At 44.6% G+C, this 23129-nt stretch overlaps 2 protein-coding genes across 7 annotated transcripts in view; both read right to left on the bottom strand.

The window, feature by feature from the left end:
• Positions 1 to 13560, bottom strand: part of LOC115393866 (brain-specific angiogenesis inhibitor 1-associated protein 2-like) — a 56997-nt gene extending 43437 nt beyond the window's left edge. For 4 of the 6 annotated variants that reach the window (XM_030098988.1, XM_030098991.1, XM_030098990.1 and 1 more), the window contains exon 1: positions 13305 to 13559. In XM_030098988.1, coding sequence (XP_029954848.1) covers positions 13305 to 13379 — 75 coding nt within the window. In that variant the 5' untranslated portion in view covers positions 13380 to 13559. Of the gene's footprint in view, positions 1 to 13304 lie in introns of all 6 variants that reach the window. The other 2 variants (XM_030098989.1, XM_030098993.1) reach the window with 2 other exon arrangements.
• A 4989-nt stretch (positions 13561 to 18549) lies between these two features.
• chmp6b (charged multivesicular body protein 6b) lies at positions 18550 to 22248 on the bottom strand. Its single transcript, XM_030098998.1, has 8 exons — positions 22060 to 22248; positions 20992 to 21101; positions 20349 to 20436; positions 20183 to 20269; positions 20041 to 20106; positions 19854 to 19934; positions 19635 to 19707; positions 18550 to 19065 (listed from the first exon to the last, which is right to left on the bottom strand). Exons 1-8 carry the CDS (start codon positions 22120 to 22122, stop codon positions 19010 to 19012), a joined length of 624 nt encoding a protein of 207 aa, XP_029954858.1. The 5' UTR covers positions 22123 to 22248; the 3' UTR covers positions 18550 to 19009.
• Between the last annotated feature and the right edge of the window lie 881 nt (positions 22249 to 23129).

The raw sequence follows: 23129 nt of genomic DNA, 5'->3' as shown, positions 1-23129 counted from the left end.
AATATCATCCGAACACGACCACAGTGACACCAGCAAACAGACTCTGGATGACTGTTTCCACAACACGGGATAATGGAGCGTTTGTCTAAATGCCGGGATTTAGCTCCTGTCCAGGTCGTCGGCGATGAAGCACGTTCAGGCGAAAGCACAGTCCCCGCATTGTTATCAAGCTCCGGTATTTAATTGGTGAGGGTGATTAGCGAGTCAATTAAAACCCATGACCGGCGCGAACAGGCAGGCTGAGACAAAGCGGCGTTTGGTCCAGTAATCCTTCTCATTTCCCACGCACGCACTCCAATATGAGCTTTCACGGGGAGGAATGCTAATCAGCCTCCGTTCGCTGAAGGAACAGGCTCAACTGATGGAGTGTGGATTAAGCAACGACCGGCCACATTAATGATCTTATTAAATTATCCTCCAACTCCACCAGCACGTTGCGACGGAAGGGAAAACGCATGAATTAGATTAGCATTAGCAGGTGTTTCACGCTAATGAAGCAAGGTTCAACGATGACGAGAAGCAGTGGAAACTCTGGACGACGACCAGACGTCCGTCCAGGGCTTTGTGACTGGAGTTTCCTCCAACAGTCCACAGACTTACTGATTTTCCACACTCACAACAGTACTTTTCTTCAATGTCCAAAGGGTGAAGGTTCTTTTTTTTTTTTTGTTCAATAGCTGGCACTTCTTCAATATTACTACCAATATGCCCACGCGTGGCATTGACCTTGCTTCAAAGCAAGAATATCTTGATTTTATCTGTAATCCGCATTCAGTCATGCATGCTCGGCCTGGCTGATAACTTGTAGATATATATGCATAAAATGCTGGCAGGAAATATCAGGCGTGTTATCTTTATGGCATTTTAGAGAATAACCTTGAACTGATAGCACCTACTCTGCTGCTATGCAAACAAATAAAAAATAAAAAAGGATTTCTAGAACCATTAAATGTAAAATTCTACTTCTTCCTCCAGGATCTCATACAAATGAGGAGGTCCTCGCAATGAGGACAAAAATAGAGCAACAGAAACATAAGCCTTGATGCAGACGACACATTGTTGTTAATTGGTATGCAACCAACACATTTTGTTGATCCAATTTCAAGTGTCTGTTTTTTGCCTTGTGTCCGTGGCGCCGTTTCACCTGACGTCAGCTGCAATTGGCTCGATACTTCACGACTCCAGGTTTGATGGATGGAGGGTCATTGAGTTGGGTGCAGATGTCTCTGATCAAGGTGGTCAACAGTCACCGACTCCTCAGTTCCTCCTTGGAACTTAAAGGAGGTTTTTCAACTGTATCTTCATTGGTGTGGTTTCTTATACTCTCATTCCCGCCAAAAGAAAAATTCTGAGCTTTGATTCCAGCTGCTAACAGGCTTATCGTGACAAATAAAGCAGCTCCCTGGATGTACTTGCTTTAGATTCAGCTAAATTGCTTCAAAACCAGAAAAAAGGTTTTCCTACTATATACCATTTTACATATCCAAGTCAAATTTCAGACGAGCAAAATGCATTGGGACAAAGTAGAGGGGAAGACACTGGATAATTTAAAAAATATCCTCCTTTCATCTCTGTAATGTGTAATAATGAGAGTTGATAGTATTTTCCCAGTATTACAGCTGCTCTCAGAGCCACTGTGGCCACCGCAGATGGCTGAGACGAGGCAGAGGGAGATTGAATCGGTATCCGCTCCCCCTCAGCACCAAGGTTAATAGATCCGTCAGAGCGCCACGGCGGAGTGCGGACACCGCGTCCCATGACAGATGAGTGATGTGGAAAAGAGTCAAGAGGTTATACAAGCTATTAATAATAGAACAGGGGAGATGAAACTGAGATTTCTCCGCAGGGTTCGCGAGTTATTTGAGCTTATTGAGAGGTTAACCTAAAATCCTTCACTTATACTTTTAATTAGCTAAGCTAAAATTAAAACATCAAGTTTGATGTGAAAGTACAAGATATCGTCTCTGGTGACTAAATCCTATAGAATTCTGGCTAAATGCACTAACTTCTCTGTAATTTAATAGTTTTCTTCAGAGAACAACATGAACAGAAATCAAAACTATTTTCAAGTGTTCACAGCTTTTAAAGAGAGATGAGGAGCAGCAAAGCAGGAATTACTGAAGGAAGTTTTCAACTTTTCAGAAACGCTCAAAACAATGTAACACACCTGGCCAAAAGATATTCTTCTTTCTTTCTTTTTTTTTTCAGCTCTTTACAGCTTTTCTGGAGAAGAAAAGACACTTAAAAATCTAAGCTTAGATCCACTGATATGAAAATTTAGACCGATATTTATATTACATTGAATGTAGAATCACGATAAACACAAATCTCTGATCATGCGCTACCGATAAACCAGGCGTTTGAAAAACACTGTAGAGAATTCCAGGCATCTTTAACTTACGAGTTTTACGGTCCAAGAAATTGACAATGAGAACTAGAACACAAACACGAAGGCAAATAAACGGATTTGCTTAAAGTCTTCTTGAAACTTAATCCTGGAAGTCGTCTAAAACTTTGCGCACAGCTGCATTTTCTGACAAAAACCTATGAATTGCTTCCCACACAGGTGAGCGCGCTCGGAGAAAAACAAAAGGCTGGTAAACAGGCGACTCTGAGAACATTGTGACCTAGCTGGCTCTGCCGCGGCGCCGCATGGAAGGCAGTCAGCTGGCGGCGGGAGGCGAGCTGGCGGGCTGAGTCAGAACCTACACAAACAGCAGCGGGTTAATATCATGTCGGGGTGTAAATTACTGTAAAGCCGAGCCAGCCATGTGGCGCCATTAGAGCCCGCTGTGCCACTCGCTGCCAAACAGATTAACCAGCCAGAGGAGACCTGGCAACCCCATCGAGGAGCGGGGGGACCGGGACACGCCAGGTGGAGACAAAACAACAAGGAGGAAGGAAAATTTAAAAATAGAGTGAAAGCAAACACAGCTTCAGGATGAAGATTTTACCTTTTAGAACAGGTTGAGCTACTTAAAGCGTTTAAATCCTCATTTTAGTCAGCCGACGTCAACTCAATCTGTCCAGAATGTCGCACGCTCACAGATGCAAAATCTGCAATATAGCCACAAATAGCCAAATATTGTACGGTTTAGGAATCTGCAGCATGCAAAAGATGGGAAAGTAAATGTCACGCAGTTTTCAAAAGTGGCAGTAGCACATTTGTTCAACTCTGTAAACACTAGAGAACTAGCATTCGGCTGAATTTGCTCTCTTTAAATCACTGCATACACACAAAGTTATTTGTACCATGTGGTCGCTATGGAAACAGGGAGAGTAACCTCAAGTTTAACCTGGTGAGTGTGTGTGTGTGTGTGTTATTATTTGAGACTTTATAATGAAATATTCTAACACACAGATTTTCCTAGGTTTTTGTGTGTACTGGGGTGTGGATTTTGTGGATCTGATGGAGATTGGTTTTGTTTGCCCTCCTTGCTGACTGACAGGCTTACACTCGTTGTGCTGTTTACCTTTTGGTCTCCACCACACCCTTCTTAACTATACAGCTCTCAGAACAGTCAGTAGCACTGTAGGCGAGCTCAGTGATAATGGGATCCTGTTAGGACTTCCCGAGGGGTCAAAAAAGGGTCATCTTCCCTTTTCCATGAATCTTTTGTCTGAATTCTTAAGTCAAATGAGCAAATTACATTTATAAAAAAGCATAAAGGGCTTCAGTTGTCCACTGTATTGATGTCTTTTGACCGACTAAACTCGCAAATAAAGGAAATCCGGCATTCAGGCTGAATTTAACACTTGATGTGGAGCCAATGATGGGATGGAGGTTTTATCTCACCCTACACACACACACACACACACACACACACACACACACACATACAGTAAAGGTCATCGGTTCCACTATGAAAGCAGGGAGGACTCATGCGGCGCTGTGCTTGGCTAACAGTCAGCAGTCAAGGTGACCTCTCATCATCGAGTCGTACCTGTGTGTGTGTGTGTGTGTGTGTGTGTGTGTGTGTGTGTGTGTGTGTGTGTGCGTGCGAGACCTCGTATCCTGCCACCTCGCCCTCATTACTCACACGTTACGAGTGTCAGCTGGCGGCGCAAACACTCATCACCGTCACGCTGGCTCACCGACTGCAGCGGCGTCCCGTCACCGCGTGATGTTTTCAATCGAGCCGCGCAGGTGACATTCTGAACGTGACAAACACTCTAATCCTCCACCTGCAGCGCCACGCCGCGTTATTACGAGGATCAGGAGGGCTTCTAATAATACACAATTACACTCATGCATGTGTCACTTCCTGTGTGCGTCTTACTAAGCATTTTTTAACCTGGATGTTTCTGGGGTTTAAAGCTTGCTTCTCTCGTCTCTCGCTTTATCAAAAACAACTAATAATCATGGAAGGGTTGAATTCTTTCGAACTTTCTTTTCTGAATATATGCTACATTGTTGTACTTTCTAGTTAATAGTGGGAAAATATGTAATTGCATAATGTTAGAGAGTAAACAGGATCAATGCAGAACAATGAGTGCTGCAATTGGCTGTCATATCTCTAGAACAGCTGTGAACACTGATCTTCCAGGATGAAATTACAGTCAAAATCATTTGATATTTTCTCAAACATTAAATCTGGAATAAGAAAACAGCCACGATTTGACCAGTGGGACGGGATAATAACATGAGACAGCCCTACCAGGTCACGCAGCGCCGCCGTAATGCTGTAAATGCAGGTTGATGTAATGACAGTGGAGATGTTGGGAAACACGTGTGAGCTCGCTCGCGGCTCACTATTGACATCAGCTTGTTGTCGCGGACGTCTTCGGCTCGGCGAGGAGGCGGAGGTGTCTACAAACACCACCTGCGGAGGTAAAACCGTCCAGCAGCACCACACCGCGTGCTGCTGACGCACGTCAAAGCACAAAAACCAAGGAAACATAACAGAAAAGTGAGGATTTCATGGCTAAAAAAGAAGCGATTAGCTCAAATTTAGGATTTTAAATTGAGTTTACATCATTAGAATTGAGGGAACCCAAACATGGTGGATGTTCCACCTCACCATGACCAGGCCGGTTTATTCACCGCCCTGTAATTGTGCTGAAGCAGCATCGTCATAATGAAGGAATGTGAAATGCAGCAACGCACTTTAATTAACATGTTTCAGGACTCGTTCCTGCAGCGCCACGCTGGCCGTTTCCTCGGCTCTGTCTTGACCTCACGCCCACAGATTTCCAACTCCGAGCCCTCACATGTGTGTACCGGAGGATGGACAGTGCAGGGCGAGCGGAAGAAGAGGACGAGCGTCCTCTACATTTTACATTGTGGCTTAACGTGAGCCTAATAACGTCCGCTCACGCTTTTCGGGAAGTGGACATTATTTGCTTCGGCTCAGCCGTGGAGACAATCGCCGCGCTAAAGCTGCAAAGCTTCATCGCCCTCAGGACTGTGTGTGTGTGTGTGTGTGTGTGTGTGTGTGTGTGTGTGTGTAGTCAGTCAATTTCACTTTCAGATGAGCTCTTATCTGCATGCATTGGAATCGGAGGGAGAGTCAGCGCCCCCCCTGTTCCAGCTTCAGAGAGAGAGACGGGGAGAGGAGGGGAGGGGAAGAGAGAGTGGGGAGAGGGGGGGCACTTCCGGCGCCATTTATGGAAGTGCTGGAATCCCCCCCTCATCCCCCCCGACTCCCTCCTCCTCCTCGCTCCATGACAGGGCAACCCATCTTTATTCAGCTCACGTTCAGCTCATACCACAGGAAAGCTGCCGAGAGGCGAGGAGGAGGAGGGAGGGAAGGAGGGAAGGAGTCTCCAGCATGCCAAAGAATGTGAAGATCATCATCATCATCATCATCATCATCATCATCATCCTCATCATCATCGCCTCCAAGTGACGCATCCGATTCACGTGAACCAGCATATGTCCACGCCAACGTTTTGTTCACGGCAATGTTAAAATGGAAGAAAATCACAATGAGGAACTATTCTGGAAATATGTGACGCTATGAAAGTGTGTGTATGTGTGTGTGAATGAGGTAACAGCTTTAATCCCCTGAATGTAGCCTCACCCCTCCATCTCCCCTCTGACCTCAGGTCTAAATGTCACTCCGAAGCACTGAAAACGCCACAGCTGAGCCTCTCTCTTCCCTCTCAGCTCTTATTTTCCTCGCTCATTAAGAGCGAGAGTCGAGAGAAGACGAGAGGATCTTCTCACTCTGCCTCCGTTCGTTCATCCGTTCGTTCTTTGGAGAGTCGTCCCAGTAACGCTGCTTTCATCCCCCGCCAAGCCTCCACCTCTCCTCCAGCTCCGGTTAGATAACTTACTGATGTGCTAAAGGCTGCTGACGCGCCAGATGCCAGCAGTTATGTTGGATGACAGCGAGGGAGGCTGTGTGCTAACACGGCGTTTGGTGGAGTCTAAATAATGGAAGCAGAGCGGCGTGCGGCTTCAATCCAGCTCCTGTCATCGGGAAGGAAAAGTCCAACGCAGTGACACTTTCAGACGTTTGTCATGTAAAACCGCTGCGGTACATCAGTGCGTCTGACCTCTTTTTCGGGAAGCTGCTGTTGGTTTATGTCCCGTTTACACGAGTGACTCCAAGCGCCACTGTCACATAAACGGACCCTCAAAACACAACTTTCGGGAAAGGCTCAGACTGGAATCGACTTATTCAAAAGGGTAAAGCTTCACTTTAATGAGCATGAGGTTTGAATAAAGAGTCTTAATTCTGTTTAAAGATCCGAGTTCTGTATTTAAAGAGCCTCATTACAGAGTTTCAGTCTTTTAAAGAGAGCCTTTGTTTCTTTTTTAAGTAATCCAGCCTGTTTTTGAAGACACTAGGTGTATTTTTTGTGCTCTACAGAGGCTGTTTGACATGCGTGGCAGCATCCCTGTACCTCTTGCATAACACAGAGCATCACTGCTGCCACCCAAAGATCAGCAACAAGTCACAAAGCTCACACATTCACGGCACCGTCAGCGAGGAAAATCCCCGGTCTCAAACAATTACTCCGGAGAAATCCTGCCGCAGCAGAGCATTTGGACTCGATAAGTTTCTGGCTGGATGCTCAGTTTCACCTCAAACAACCTCGAACACCAACACGGGGAAGCGGGCCAGAGCGACTCATCGGCCTGATGGATCCCGGGCTGGACGTGACACCTGAGCAGCTTCTTCTCTCTCTCTTTTTTTAACAGTGTTCAGAGCAGCTCGCTGCCAGAACGTCTCCAGTCTGTCCACTGCTGCACTTCATCATCCAGCAGGTGAACCACATCTCACCTGCAGCGCTGCCTCCCAATCCACAACTGACAGAATGAGATGCTCTGTAATCTGTATGTTGAAGGAGGAAGACGCCCTCAGTAATCTGTATATTCTGGAATATCTGATAAAAGAATAGAAAAGTATTTCTCAATCATTTCTTGTCATGTTTGGAACAGTGATTTTCCGTCAGACAAAATCAAAAGACTCTGAATGGAGTTTAAAAAAAAAAAAAAAAACAGCTCTTAACAGATTGCACTGGTGTGACTGTGGGGATAAAGTGTTCACTGACGCCCCGCACACTCAGGACTGAAATCCTCCCCGGAGACGAGAGTTTTGGCTGAGAGAGCGCTGCTGCAGCCTGGCGTCTTCCCGAGGCCGACTCGCAGCGTGACAACATCCAGCCGGAGCTTTATGACTCCTGTCACTTAAAGCGCTCCCCGGTGACGGCCGGCGCAGACCGCACAGCGGCTTCATCGCGGGGTGATTGATGCTGCGCGCTCACACGTGAACGCACGCGACGCGGCTCGGGCGCTTTAAATCCAAAGAGTCTGTCAATAACTGCAGGAATAAGATGGAGCGACGGAGGTCGTCTCTCTCCCATCAGCCACATTACAAGCCCCAGTATTCCACATTAGGTTTGGATCAGCATGACAAACGCCACAACTGCTTCTGATCAAAATGTTGCTGCTTCCTCCAAGATACTCTCACATCTGGATTATAGAGCATCTTCCTCCTACTTCACATTAAATACCAATACCTGATAATAATACTGCAGTTATTGCCAATATTTATTGATATTGACATAGAAACAGGTTTCTATGATGATATTGTATACTGAAAACCACGTAAAGACTGAATATGAACAATTATCATTGATTTATTTATTTTCAATCAAAGTTTTTATTCATAAATTTAAAATCTCAATGTCTTGACAAGGTTATATAAATGAAATCAATTTCAACTCAGTGAAATTGGTTAAATTAGAAATCTATCGCTCGTTAATAGTGCAGTGCTAGAGGTCAAAGGTCAGTCGTAGCCGCTGCCACATAGTCTTGTCGTGCTGCAGCAGGTCACCCACACGTGAACTTTTCCGGTCGACGGTTTGTCGGACTCTGATGCGGAAAAAGCTTTGAAAAGAAATGTGACAAAGGAAGCGGTAGGAATCAATCACCTGGCGGCGCGGTGATTCTTCCACACCTGGCCCCGGCGCCCCGGCGACCAGCGCTGCTGGGATTACAACGCTCGCCTGAATGCACTCCTGAACAAACACACAGATGGTGTTTGTTCAGAGAGCACAACAACCTGAGGACACACAGTTTACACACAGCGTCAGCGGGGAGCCAGCGCACGTCGCCCTGCAGCATCCAAACACTCACAATCAACCGCAGGGACCCGCTCCAAAAGTGTGTGTTTTTTCTCTCTGATTTGAGTTTACGTTCATCCAGACGTGCAGCCGGTCGTCACTGACGAACAGGCTGAACACGCCGTCGTGAGACACCACTGCCTACACACACGCACACACACGCACACACACACACACGCGCGCTTCCGCTTGTGTGAGTCATCTGAAAAATTACATTGAGCTTCTCTTGTTTCGGCAGCAGGTTACAGCCTCGGTCCTCCCACCGATTTCACTCTGCCGGCCGACCGTCAAAGGAAAAGCGTCGGAAACGAACGCGCGCACGGAAACGCGGTGAACTCACGGACCAAAGCCGGCCGAGGCCGCCGCAGAGACGGGAGGTGACGAGGATCCCTCGTCACGTCAAACCGCGTGGAAAGGTTCAGCACGCTCAATTTCAGCGATCCTGTGTTTGAGTCACAGCAGTCACACGACAATGATTTCAAGTGAAAACGCCTTTTAGGCATTTCGGGCATGCGTTTACACGACGACAGTGTTCAGAGCAACTGATAATCCAACCTTTTGAAAATGAAACCCTTTTCTTGAGGGTTACAAACTTATTTTTCCTGCTGAAGCTGTTCAAGGTTACCCTCTTCCCAAAAGATGACAGGCCGGATCATAACAGAACTTCATGCATATTTATACACAACTTATGATGCAGTGTGACGTAGGTCTACACCTAAATGCAGATTACAGACAGACATTGAGATTTTTTTTACATATTAAAGCAAGGTCAAAGTTCCCTGTGGGCTGAGCCGCCTCGCGCAGCACTCCGTGTTTGACACTTCATTGCGATATTATGTTGTGTAATTGATGTTCCTAATGTTCCCGTCTTCATGCCGATGATTTAGCTGCTGACATTTATCGCCGCTGCCTGGTCGCCTCGGCGGAGCAGCAGAGTGTTATCTAATGGGAGCTGGCACCTCCAGGTCTTTTCATCTTCCACGCTTTTAATGAATTAATAAAGACCTGTTAGTTTCTCTAAACACCATGCACACACACACACACACACACACACACACACACACACACACCGGGGGTCCTGCAGCTCTGCTGATGACAGGAAGAAATCCCCGGTGCTGCATATTTAAAAGCGCGCCCCCCCACCCCGAGCAGAGAGACACCTCGCTTCAACTTGTCTCCAGATTGATCATTAATCTGAAGCTATTTGTTCAACAAACACCGAAATACCGAAAAAAAAATTCAGCAGCATTTTTCATAAGGTAATCAGTTGCTAATGAATCCGCCATTTTTTTGTTCCAAAAATCCAAAGACACTGCGACAAACCGACCAGCGGCAAAGACTTTTTATCAAGAAATCGTACGCGGTGGCTGAAAATGGCCTCGTTTTGTAATTAATCCACCAATTTTCCACCATGAAACAAGAATAAATAGCTTCGAGGTTTCAAAACTAGATTATTAAAATGGATTTTTTTTTTTGTGTGTGTGAAATCAATGCTGTTAAAGCCTAAAATGTCATTTAATGAAGGTCAAAATTTCAGACTCTCGGTGCAACTGGAAAACTGTGTGAAAACAGTAACACTTTCATTTTACATTTTAGATTTTGTTTTTGTACACAAACTGAAATACTTAAATCTTTATTACCTTAGAATCTTTACTTATATTTCATGAGTTAAGATTTCCTTTAGTTTCATTATACAGCCACTCTGAGCCCTCTGGAGTGTGCATGGAATACTGAAATGGAATAGAGCAACTTTCACATCTTCACCTCCCTTTAGTATTTGGCGGTCATAATGTTATGGCTGATTGCTTTAGCTACACTTTTCTGTCCTGCACAGCAAACTGGAAATCCCTAAACTTCCTCGGATTGGGAGGAGCGGTTACAAGTTTCCTCACGTAAAGAAAAACCCTGGTCAAGTTCGCCCAGGGGGAGAGAGAGAGAGAGAGAGAGAGAGAGAGCAGTGAAACTCAAGAGTAACACCTTCACACACACCCCTCCCTGCCTCTGCTGAACACCTTTTGTTTGAAGAAGTAACAAAAGGAGGATCCCAGTGTCTGTCACTTCACAGCGCTCGTGTTTCTTTCAGTTGCGGGGTCGTCCCGGATTTCTGGAGGATTTAAGGTCAAAGCCTCGACGAAGTCGCCTTATGAACTCACTTCATGACAGCCGAGTTGGAAAAGTTTGAAACTGAGAACCTTGACTCTTCATTTGACTCACTGTGGCAGCCACAACCTGCTTTACATCAGTGTTTCTAGTAACTCTCTGATCCTGGTTCAGCCTGTTCGAGAGTGAAGTTCGACAGAACTTCAATGGCCCCAAGGTTGATCCCTGTGGAACGCCATCAAAGTAAATAACTGCACTGAAGCAAATCATTTTTTCAAATTGTACTTTTCATTGGTGGAGCTGTAAAGACAGCTGGATACCTGGTTGCTAGCAAATTAGCCTTGAAGCCATGCTGTCAGAGTGACTTTGTGAAATCACCCACAATGCAACAGCTAGAGGAGAACATTTATGGACATCAAAAGGCTTCATTAAAATTGGATTTATGTTGAGATGGCAGTAATTTTCCATAGTAATTGTTTGGTTTTGCTAAATTATAGACATTATCATCAGGTACGCTCTGCGCCACTTTAAAGTTTCAAGCTAAAGGTTATTAAGGCGCCATTTCTAGATGGGACTGGGCTGTTTGTGGTCCCTGAACTAAAATGTGCTTGACTAGACCATAAGAAAAATCAAACTAGTGCATTTACAGTCGACAGTCTAGTGAATAAGCTCGTCCTGGAGCTCCACCTGCCACAAAAACACTGATGTCACGCATACATATATATATATATATATATATATATATATATATATATATATATATATATATATATATATATATATATACATACATATATATATATATATATATGTCAAACATTTGAGTTAAAACCTGATCCACAACACACAGAAACACAAGCTGTCACGCAGAGTCCAATATGATTAAAGCTTCAGCACCCCTCCCATCTGCATCATCTTCACTGGGAAATGGAGAGAAAGGAAAGCTTCCCTTAAACACACCTGTACAAGCTGAAAGCTCCAAAACGAACGCTGTGGATGGATTTCCCAGCAGCTGTTCAGATGTGAGCTCTCATCCTTCCGTCAGCCGGGTGATGTCTGGTTCAGCCTCCCCCAGCAGGACTCGGCCCGCCGCTGACAGCTCCCGCTCCGAGAGGCGCTGAACTGAACGGCCCCGGGGGCAGAACTGACAGCTCGCAGGTCTGCACTGAAACACACTCTATGGACTCGCTCGGAAAGAAGCCAAACCAACACGGAGCTTCCTCCACATCGTTTTGTCTCAGGAAAGGAATTTAAAGACTTTCGACGGGAAGCAAGTCACCTTCAATCCTGACGACAAGCTGCTTTCCTGTTCCTTCCAAACCACTTCCAATAAAATCTTGACTTTGTTATACGACATGAACTCATGAAACATCTTGAACAAAGTCGATTTACCTTCCGGTAGAAGTTAGATATGGAATGAACTTGTTGACCTCTACAGTGCTGTCCTCGCTCTCCGCTCCTCTGCCTCCCATCAGGGGAAATATCAAACACCGCGCCTCAACATACACCCAGCGGGCCATACCACGCACTTCTCTCAGCAAAAACACTACATTACATAGCTGGCAGGTCGTCGCATCACAAATCCACAGAGAGGTTTATGTAAACGCAGAGCAGTGGAAGCTGCTCCAACAACACCTGCCTCAAATCAACGAGCCATCGTGAAGCTCCATCAGGAGCCAGACATTTCAATCAGGTGTGTTTTACAGCAGAAATATGCAGGGAACAAACACTTCACGCCAGAAATGGTGAAATTTGCCTGACTGTGGCCAGTTTAAAGTGGTTACTTCAACTGATTTCGCACAAAAATGGCAAAATTATTTTACACTTTACAGGAAATGTCAGAATCTTGAAATAACGTTTCATCAGCGAGTGACTGTTTAAAAGGTTATTTCCACGTTTAATACATCAAACCTCAGTCAGAGAACCTGATGGGGGTCTAATGCTCCGAATAAGGAGCATCTTCAGGCACTTTTGTGTTCAGATAACACATGATACAACATGTTTCCTTAAATCCATACTATGCTGGGGTTTTTTTCATGGTATAAGAGCAGCAGTGCTCATAAATGTCTCCAATATGAGGAGCTTTTTCAGCTCAAAATGTATCAATCTGGCCATTGTGGCATCCCAGAAAGTTCATGTTAGAATTAAAGTGATTTGAAACGAGCGATTACTCATCTTGGTACATTAAATCTTCTGCTTTCATTCTGTCAACTTCAAGATATGAGTGAAAAGATGAAAAATGCCTTCAGTGAGCCATGATCAGAGTACTGTCTTCATAGTCTGGAGGACAGTCGGTGTTTTAGAGGAATTCATTCAGAAATGTCTCTGATGTAGAGTTAAACTCTGTTTTTGCTCATTTTTACACACCACTGTTTCTTTCCATGTTCTCAGCTGAAATAAGTGAGCGTCAGCCTGAGAAAACCTTTAAGGATTCTAAACTCATGTCCTTCTGTTTCATTTCTCTCTCTCTGGATGATCCGGATGACTGGAGGTGGTGATAAACTTCCCGGTCCTGTCACCGGCCGTCCCCGGGAGCAGCAGCAGGTGTCTCCGCCGCTGCGCCCTGGCGCGCGCTCTGCGGCTGGGACTCGAACTACGAACCTGTCCCCCCGAGCGGCTCCGCTTACCTTGTAGACATTCTCCGTTATACGGTGCACCTCGTCGGTCCGGGACATCCTTGTAGGAGAATCAGTCAGAACCATAGACCGGTGGCTTTTTTTTTTCTCTCCTTTTTTTTTTTCCGTTGTGGCGCGGGAGACGATGCGTCCGGACGCGGCGCGTGTGAAGTGTCGTGTCCGCCGCGCGCCGTGGGAACGGCAGCTTTTATAGGAGTCCTCCCGCTCGCTGCCCACACCGGCTCCCCCGCGCGCGCAGACGCTCGCTCCCTCCGTCCGTCCCTCCGTCCGTCCGCCCGCCTCTGAAGGAGCGCAGAGGCGGACTCACCGGAGAGGGGCGGTGCTGCGCGCGCGGCCGCTGGGAAACAGCACCAACAGCACCACCACCCGCGACAGGAGCCGCGAGTCCACGCGAAAAAGAAAAAATCCCTTTAAGCGGCACGAGCGCGTGTATAAATCAGTATGTGTACTCAGGACAGATTAATCGGTGTGATCAGAAACGATGTGAACAGTTTGACACAACTGAGTGAGACCTGGAACTAAACATCTGGAAAGAACATGCAAACTCACAGATTCAAACCATTCCTCTGTGAAGAGCCTGGGCCAACCACTACACCACCGTGCCACTGCCACCACCAAACTTCAGATCCTGAAGAGACGGACGGATGGATCAACAGACTGACAGGCTGACGGATGGACAGATGGATGGATTAATAGACAGCCAGATGACTGAGAGAAAATAGATTGATAAACAGACCAGCATATGAACAGATGGGTGGAAGAACTGACGGAAGACAAACAAACAAATAGAGGGATGGATGGATGAACAGAAAGACCAACAATGAAATGGAGAACTGAACAATGAATGGATGAATGAAGAACTGTATGAATGAGCAATGGACAGATGAACAGATGGATGCTTGAATGGACAGACAAACGATTAGCAGAATGGCAGACAGACTGATAGTTTGACAGATGATGGATGGATGGATGGATGAACGTCAGGGATAACCTTTTGGAAAGATTCTTGTTCATCATGTCTGCCCTCTGCTTTCCACCACCGATGTTTTCATTGTCCAGCAGGTTTCGGTCTGTTTACGGGAGAATCTGCCCAGAAAACACAGTTTGCTGCCCCGCTGCCGGATATTTGAAAAATAAAGAGAGAGAATTGGGTCACAAACTGTGCATTATGACGCCAGGTTTTGTTTGTTTTTCTTCTTTTTGGACGGGTTTAGCTTCTATTGGCGTGAGATACTCGGACTTGTGCTGAAACATCAGTTGTGCTTCGTGTTTCTCCACCAAGCCAATATTTTTCTTATTGTTCTGAGAAACTAGCGCTGAGTAATCCCAACGAACAGCATGCGAGAGAGTGTGATGCTGGTATCTGGGTGCTTCGCACTGAGCCCAGAAATGCGGCACGTTTCGCTTCCACATGGCCTCTGCTGTACTCATTAAGAAGAACCAGTGTCTCCACACACTGACTGGAACTGTTGGTACAGTCAGTCTGAGTGTATAAACCCAAAACAGCTCATCACCAGCTCTTCAATGCATTAGAATGACTTTTAAGAGGTCTTAGTCATTGTTTTACTCATTTGAAGCTATGAATACAGTTCCTCCCACGCAGACGGACAGTGCTTTTTAACTAGGCTGAAGGTACATCAGTAAGTTTGAGGAAGACGCTCTATAATCTGGATGTTAGAGGAGGAAGATGCTCTATAATTTGGATGTTAATGGGAGGAAGATGCTCTATAACGCGGATGTAAGCTTTTGTTTGAAAAATGTTCATCGACTCATGACAATGGGAAAAAGCAACAAAGCAGCTTGAGCTAATACGTAGCTCTGTAAGTCGACTGCATCGAGACAGCAGCTCTGTCAACTTCCTTAAAATAAGACAAAAATAAAAATCTGGCACATTAAGAACTAATTTCTCATTAATGCTGCTAAAAGTAGAGCGATTCCAGTAGGCCATAGTGGACGGACTGTTGTCCACATATGTGCGCCTGCTCTATATTTGTGAGCCTTCTGGCTGAGTGGGCTGCGCTCCGTATGAGTGGGACGGCGCCCTGCTGCATCTCGGAGCCTTGTGTGGTGGGAGAGGGAATCCCACTCATCTTAGCACCTCACGACGTGAAGGGGATCCATGAGGAGGAGACCGAGCAGCGTGGTGAAAGAGCACTGTAACGATGTCTTTCTATTCCAGGCCGCCGCCGCCGCCGCCGAAGGCTCGGGTGGCGGAGCGGCACCTTGCTCGGGCCTGATTGTGTTTTGATTGTCACATGTGATTAAATCGAACGCTGAGGAAGAGGAGGAGGTTTGTGAAAATCGATCGGGCGTGTTTTTTCCTCAGCCACATTCCCACCGACAGCGGGGCGATTGATTCTCTCCTCTGGGAGAGTTCAATCCCCACTATTAGCTTCAGTAATTGAAGGTGTGCGTTCGACCGCCGGCCCATTTTCAAGAATAATTACACACAAATGAACGAAGGTATTGATTGTCAATCATGGATAGAATAAGAAAGAAAAAAAACTCAGGTGAGGAGGTCAAGCTTATTAATATAAATATGATTGAATCAGCATTAGCATTAGTGGCATTGTTGATCTCTATATATTTTCAGACTCTTTCAGGCTTTGACTGTGAGAACAGTGTTCACAGACATTTCTTCGTACTGAGGTCGATCAAAACTGAATCATTTTACTAATGTACTTATTTTTTATATTGAAAAATATGAACTTCTTTAGGTCGTGTAGAAAGAAATTTGGGTATATTTGACTTTGGGCAGGACTCTAAGGAGAATGCTCTCTCTCTCTCTCACACACACACACACACACACACACACACACACACCTGAAGCTTCTGCTCAGCAGCATTTGATCTCCTTTATGTGCAGCCTACTCACCATCGTCCTCTCCGGCTCAGATCCACGTCTGTGATTCATCAGCGTGGCGCCCACTCCCACACACACACACACACACACACACACACACACACACACACACACACACACACACTAGTGTTGAAGTGCACAGTCAGCTGCAGTCCATTCAGAAGCAGGGCCCTGCTGTGAAGTGGATTTAAGTAACTCCGCAGACAATTCAAGCTATTTCAGGCTCGTCAAAAGCCCCACAAAACCAACATCGACGCACAGTTTCTGTTCAGGGAAAGTAATTCAAGGTTTTATATATGGGGCACTTCACTTCCTCCCAGCCTTCTTTAGTCCGAGCGATGAAAATAACCTTGGTTCGGCCTCATGGCGATAACAAAGCAAAGCCATGATGGCATGATGTGTCAATACACAAAACAGCAGTGAGAGGCGACAATTTTTACTCATTTTATTATATTTCTTTTACTTTTTGAAAAATCTATCAATAGCGGACAACATCTATTTAAAAATGGACCAAAAGCATGCAGGCACACGATCTGACCGAAGGTATTCAGTCTTTTCTGTGCTTGTTTCAGGCTTCGAGTTGAACCTTTCTGGAGAATAGTTTCATCTAGCGCATGAAGAAGACCCTAACAGAGAGCTTTCACCACACCTGTTTCCCAAAGTCTTCCTGAGCCACTGCGGTTGCTTTTCTTGTTTTCACTCAGGATTCAGAACGTGCGGCTTTAGCCTCCATCCACTTTAGTTTTGCAGTACCAGTCGAGACCACAAGGTGGTGTATTGAGTCACTCAAAGAAGTGGCCATAGGCAAAAGAGTTCAGAGGTCAGTATGTAAAAAGTGACAGAAAAGAAAAACACATTAAATAGTCCAATAAGGAACACACTACTCATTTTTTTCTTTCAGGCTGTTTCTAACTTTTCAGTGGAATCGTATGGAACTTTCTGCTTATTATGACACCTTTTCCATATTTTCTCTCAACATTTCTGCAGTTTTAGCATCTCACTGTCATTTTCACAATCAAATATTTTTCGGCAGCTGGAAAATAAAGATCAATGTGAATGTGATAAATGTGTCTGGCAGAGGAGAGAAGCATGTAACCCTGATTCTTATGGATCTATTTATGAATAAAGACGCAACAGACAGGAATTTAATTTTTTAAGCAGAATTTTTGGGGGGCTTTTTTCATTTAACGAACATAATGATTAAGGAATCAAAGCACTAACTAACAGTGATTGGCAAATAGAAGAAATGACACTTGGGAATGGAAGTCAAGTTTATATTACAAAAATGATTACTTTAATCAGAACTGAATACAAAAGAGTACAATAATGAAATTACCTGTATGCTTCAATAATGTATTACTATATTATGAAACACTTGTCACAGTTTCTTTAGTTTACCGGTTGGGCTGTTTGTTGTCCCTGAACTGAAACGTGTTGGAGCTCCTTTCAGTCCAGCGCTCTGTTTGGATATATTCTTTCAGTATTTCAAGCGTGGGTTTGTTTATGAAGTCCGTCCATCTTTATTCATCAAACGCGTGACTGTGACTTTTTCTAAAGCAGCTTTCTATTCTTTCTTCTCCATACTTTTCTCCCTGAATGAAGAGCAGACATGCTGCTGATCGCCACCTCACTAATGAACCTGCTCCCACTCACACTGAGTCACCTCCACCTCCTCCTCCTCCACCTGCAGCTCCTCCAGACGCCTGCTGCCACCTTGTGTTCAATAACTGCTCAGAAAACACTTTTTTTTTTTATTGGGGAAACAAATTGCTGAACCGTCTGAGGAACCAGGTGGATGAAAACGACGTCTGCAGCTTCCAGTCACCGGTGTGTGAAGATTAACTGATTTACAGATTAGATGGGGGGATCATCACATGTACAGCGGCGTTAAGCTCCGTGGATGTAGGCCACTGCTGGAAAACTCCACAAAGGTGACGACAGGTTGTGAGCGCTACACCTTGGAGAGATTACATTTTGTGGACGAAGTGGGGACGCCCACAGGTGACACGATCAGTTCAGCGATGACACTGCTCTAATCCACAGAATTAGGTCAGTTAATCTGCTCGGAAAATTACCTCGGAGATGCTGGATATTGTGTGAAACAAGGAGGTTCAGGATCCAGAGACGTTTTAGGCTCCAGTCGAGACCTCAAACTAAGACGACACAACAGCTGGAAGAGCTTTTATCAATATTTAAAGAACTGGTGGAAACCAGATGACTGTCTCGCGCGTTTTCCATTGTAAGCAATATTCAACTGTAACACTGTGTATCGTTTTTATCAAATGGAAAACAGACCTGGGGAGGGGGGGCATTTATATGAGTTTTATGGAACCAAAATCCAGGATGAATTAAAACGATGGAAGAGAGCAACAGTTATGGCAAAAAAAAGAAGATAAAATGTGTTTTATTCCTCATTGAGCCCAAATTATGACATACAACATGTGGGGATGGGGAGGTGGGATTAGTCTCTCGAACACCTTTAAAAAATCTGGAAATCCAGACACAAGCGTCTGAAAATGCCATTACAAAGCACAAGTTTGAGATATGAGCCCTGTGGAGGAGTGTTTGATGTAATCCGATAAAGTTCAGCAGACAGTTTACAAAGCAGAAATCAAAAGGATAATCTCATAGGTTAAAATGAGTTACATACACGAGCACTTCCTGTCTGTGAGAGACGCATCAAGTGGTAAACAAACTGATTTCAGGCACATTGATCTGATCTCACAGATCAGAGTTGCAGGTCCGGACGCCGCGCTCCAGTCCGGGGGCGGAGCCGCTCCACCTCCGGGTGGATGAGCGGACGTCTTCAGCGCGTCAGTCAGTCGGGTTGACGTCAGGCCGCGAGCATCTGAGGCTCCGCCTTCTTCCTGGGACGCTCACGCTCGCGGTCTGAAACCAACAGGAAGCAACTGGTTGGTTTGGAGAAAAACTCAAATGCTGCAAGTTCACACAGCTTAGGGAAACGGACTGGGAAGTTCCCATCGGGAAAGCAGGAAATTTAAGAGCTTCGTAAAAGTTCACATGACAACAAACTGACTTCTAGAATCTATCGACAGAGTTCTGCCACGTGGACACTCCAACCAGGAAACTTTTCCAGATCCCAGCTGAAGACTCCAGGAGCTCTGTGGAAGGCTGCATGAAACTTACAGGAGTGACTCGAGTGAAGGAAAACTTCAAACTCCCAGTGGCAAACATAAATACATGAACACGGTCAAATTGGGACTTTTCCTCTTGGGAAGTGGGAAGCTTTGGATTGCAAGTGAGACGACGAGACAACGAGACGACGAGACTGGGAAATGAGGATTTTCCTAACTGGTAATGTTTCAATTTTAGGCTACATATGTGAAAGGAACCCATTGTTGTATATAAATATCAAAATGCCGCAGTGACTCGTTCTGAGTGGGATTATTAATCTGGGTGGAGATCTGACTGAATAACCTTCATCCCAGCAGGATTACCTGGTTTCTCCTCTGCGGCTTGTGGGACTTCTGGCAGCTCGTCTGAAGGAACGTCGGGAAGCTCCACGTCTCCCTGGAAGAGTCAGAGTTCAGATGAAGATGAGGAGGAGGAGGAGGAGGAGGAGGAGGAGGAGGAGGAGGGGGAACAGAGAGCTGCTGCCAATATGTGGATAGATTAGACCGGATCAGACCGCAGGACGGAGCTCCGAGTCCACTGACCTGAGTTATGGCCTCCAGCTCGGCCAGGACGGCGTCTTCATCCTCCTGAGACAAGGAGCCGGCCAACATCTCGTCGATTTGCTGAAGGAAAACAAAAACACCAACACAGTAAACAGCTGGTTCCTCTGGAAGATGAGGTTACAATGTTACTCCGAGCTGATTTCTTTTTTTTTTTTTATTAACGAACCCTTTGGTACTCGATGGAATCCTGGGTTTCATCCATAATCCGCTCCACCTCCTCGATGGACATCACCTGCAGAGAGAAACACTCCGTCAGCAGTCTGAGGTGGAGACATGAGACATCAGATCAAACTACACGTCACTTCTACCTCGTGCATCTTCTTCAGACATTCATTTCCCACTTTCAGGCCGTCGATGACTTTCTTCTCGATCTGAGCGAACTCCAGGTCTTGAACCTGGAACGGGAGACGTGACCGTGAGGATCTCTCAGTGTCATTGGGTTCGTTTGGTGTTGGGGGTTCTCTGGTGACTCACCAAACGCTCCAGATTACTGATCTGGTTCTCCGTCTTGTCCAGGAGCTGATCCTGGTAACGCTTCTTCTTCAGCAGGAGGAGAGCTTTCCTGTTCAAACAAAAGAGTAAAAAAAAAAAAAAAAAAAACTCAGAATGAGAAGATTTGATCGAAACAGCTTAAACTACTGTCGCTACAGTTACTATGACACTAAACTCCCGTTTACTGGAGGACAAGCTTCATTAATTCTGAAGTAACTCCTGAGAGCAACATGAAAGAAATCCTACTGGAAGTAGAATTAGTATCATATTGTCCCACATTTGCTGTAGTTAGCATTAACATGCTTAAATAGCAGCGAGCTTTCCATTCTAAGTCACTTCATAAATCTTCTATAAAAGTTAACATCTACATTATAGATCATTTTCCTCCCACCAACACCCACTTTCAACTGAAATGATGCAGCCTGTGTGAAGTTAAAAATGTAGAAGCATTACTGAACTGACTCCGGAAACATTCAGAATCATCACTGTGAGCAAACTGCAGGCTACAAGGAGGGCTTTGAACTTAAGATTCTGAAAGCAATAAAATGACAGTACTGTAACAACCAGGACACACACACACACACACACACACACACACACACACACACACACACACAATACGCACTCTTTCTTTCCATCCTTCAGCAGCTGTTTGGCTAAGCGTCGCTCCTTCTCCAGCTGTAGGTTGATCCTCTTCTGATACTGTCGCAGTTTATCTCTCTGCTGCTTCAGTTGCTGCAGACACACACACACACACACACACACACACACACACACGATATTAAAACCAGATGTGAAGACAATTGAATTTATGTAATCAAGTAGTTACATCAGTAGTTACTACAGTCAAGTTTCCTCTATCAACATTCAAACATTACCAAGATGAAAAAACGTACATATCTAATTAAATAAAATACATCAAAAATACTACTTGATTACAGTAATGTGAGCAATTTGTTACTTTCATCCCCTTTAAAAGATACATTTTATGGGAATGGGGAAATATCTACATTGATTCTAAATTAAATATACTCGCACAGTTTTATATATATACATACATATATATATATATATATATATATATATATATATATATATATATATATATATATGAAAGTACAGACGACTCTAAATATATGGAATTTCAATAATGTGAGTATTTGTAATTACTTTTTTAACTCGTACGATTTCAAAAGTAGAAAAGTAGATTATGTGTAGTAATTTGTACTCAAGTATGCGTAAAATTACTCAAAAGCACAAGTAATACGCCTTAATAACAGTAATGTCAGTTATTTACATCGTTTATATTTACATGCTGTCTCCTCACAATGACGCGCAAGTATTTAATACTACGATATAAGTATCATATTGTGAGAACTTCTAGTAAGTCGGTTCTGATCCGGTTTTTTCTGTCCCAAGAAAAAAACTGCCTGTGAGCCCCACAGCTATGAGCAGTTTAAAATCATTTTACATTTAGTGAGCTGTCTTTGTCGATTTGAATTCTTTCTAAGAAATAGCCCAGCGGGTTTAAAAGGCAGACCGGGGAGTGTCACAAACGTTCAAATGGTGTTGTATATATTATCTGCTATCATTTTTAGGGCCTCTTCAAAGTTAAATGATCTGATTTCTAGGCGGAGTTTGGCACAGAGCAAGTAGCATGCTAACGTTAGCTTCCGGGCGAGGCTGTTCCTACCAGAATGGCTTTGTCCTGCTCCGTCACTCGGGTTTGCTTCTTTTTCCCAAACAGGTTCCCCATCCTGACACAGCATGCCAGCACCGAGGTGCCGCCAGAAAGGACCCGGAGATGTTTTCTAAACTTCTCAGGAGGAAGTCTATCGCTCCATGACTGTCTACATACACTGTGTACCCGCTTCTTCTTCTTCTCTCGAATTCCCGGCAGGTTAAGAAACAACCTCCAGATCCACAGCGTCGCCGACAGGCCACGGGCAGTACTACAACAATATTACTTATAAATTCTCATCTACTTTTACGTGCCTTGTAGTTTTTTTAACACTCTTGATAGCATACTTGATACATTTGTCTCTCTTTATCAGACAACATGTAGCAATTCACAAAAGAATTAGTTAAATCAATCATGGATGGGTGAGGAAAAAAGTTCCAAATTCTGAGTTTTTTTTTTTTTTTAAAGATGTTCTTTTATGGTGGCCCTAATCCTCTTCCATACTTAAATGATTGGGGTAACCTGTTATTTTGTTTCATTTTGACACTTTGGTTTTCATAAATGAATGGTTCCCAAGTTGCTGTACAATTATGGAGTTCTATATGTTATGTATTTGTGCATTTATGACTTTTTGTCAGTTAATAAATCAAATTGTCTTATATTTACTCGTGCTTAAATAAGCTTCAGACAAAGGCAAAAAATAAAAGATACAGAAAGTGATATGGATCAACATTTATTCATGAAAAGGTCACGAAGAGACCGCAGACTTCATTAATGACACGGAGCGGCGACACAAGAAACTACAACTGAACCATTCCTTCCCAAATCAAATCAGTGCACAGAGGAGTCTCACAAAGATTGCATAATATAAAGAAAGTTTATCAAAGTTCCCAGAAATAGTGCAAATTTACTACCACCAGGAAAACAAGAAATGAGACCCACTCCACTGTTAGATTGTTAATAAATGCTCATTTATCCCCCACAGAGCTTCAGGTAATGTTAGGTTTCCACTGCGGAGGAAGCGGGTCACTCCGGGAAGTGCAAACCAGCTGAGGATGTTTTCTGGATGGCTACATGTCACT

Source organism: Salarias fasciatus, chromosome 8 (assembly GCF_902148845.1).
Source record: "Salarias fasciatus chromosome 8, fSalaFa1.1, whole genome shotgun sequence".
NCBI lineage: Eukaryota > Metazoa > Chordata > Actinopteri > Blenniiformes > Blenniidae > Salarias > Salarias fasciatus.
The sequence above is the reverse complement of the archived record's forward strand: the minus strand, read 5'-3'. Positions and strand labels throughout refer to the sequence as shown.

Excerpts from the sequence above, each read along its gene's own strand:
- chmp6b (XM_030098998.1), bottom strand. The coding sequence starts at position 22,122 with ATGGGGAACCTGTTTGGGAAAAAGAAGCAAACCCGAGTGACGGAGCAG. Across the intron at positions 20,437-20,991 it reads CTGAAGGATGGAAAGAAAGA|GAAAGCTCTCCTCCTGCTGA; the intron begins GTGCGTATTGTG and ends TTGTTTGAACAG. Across the intron at positions 19,935-20,040 it reads ATTCCATCGAGTACCAAAGG|CAAATCGACGAGATGTTGGC; the intron begins GTTCGTTAATAA and ends GTTTTCCTTCAG.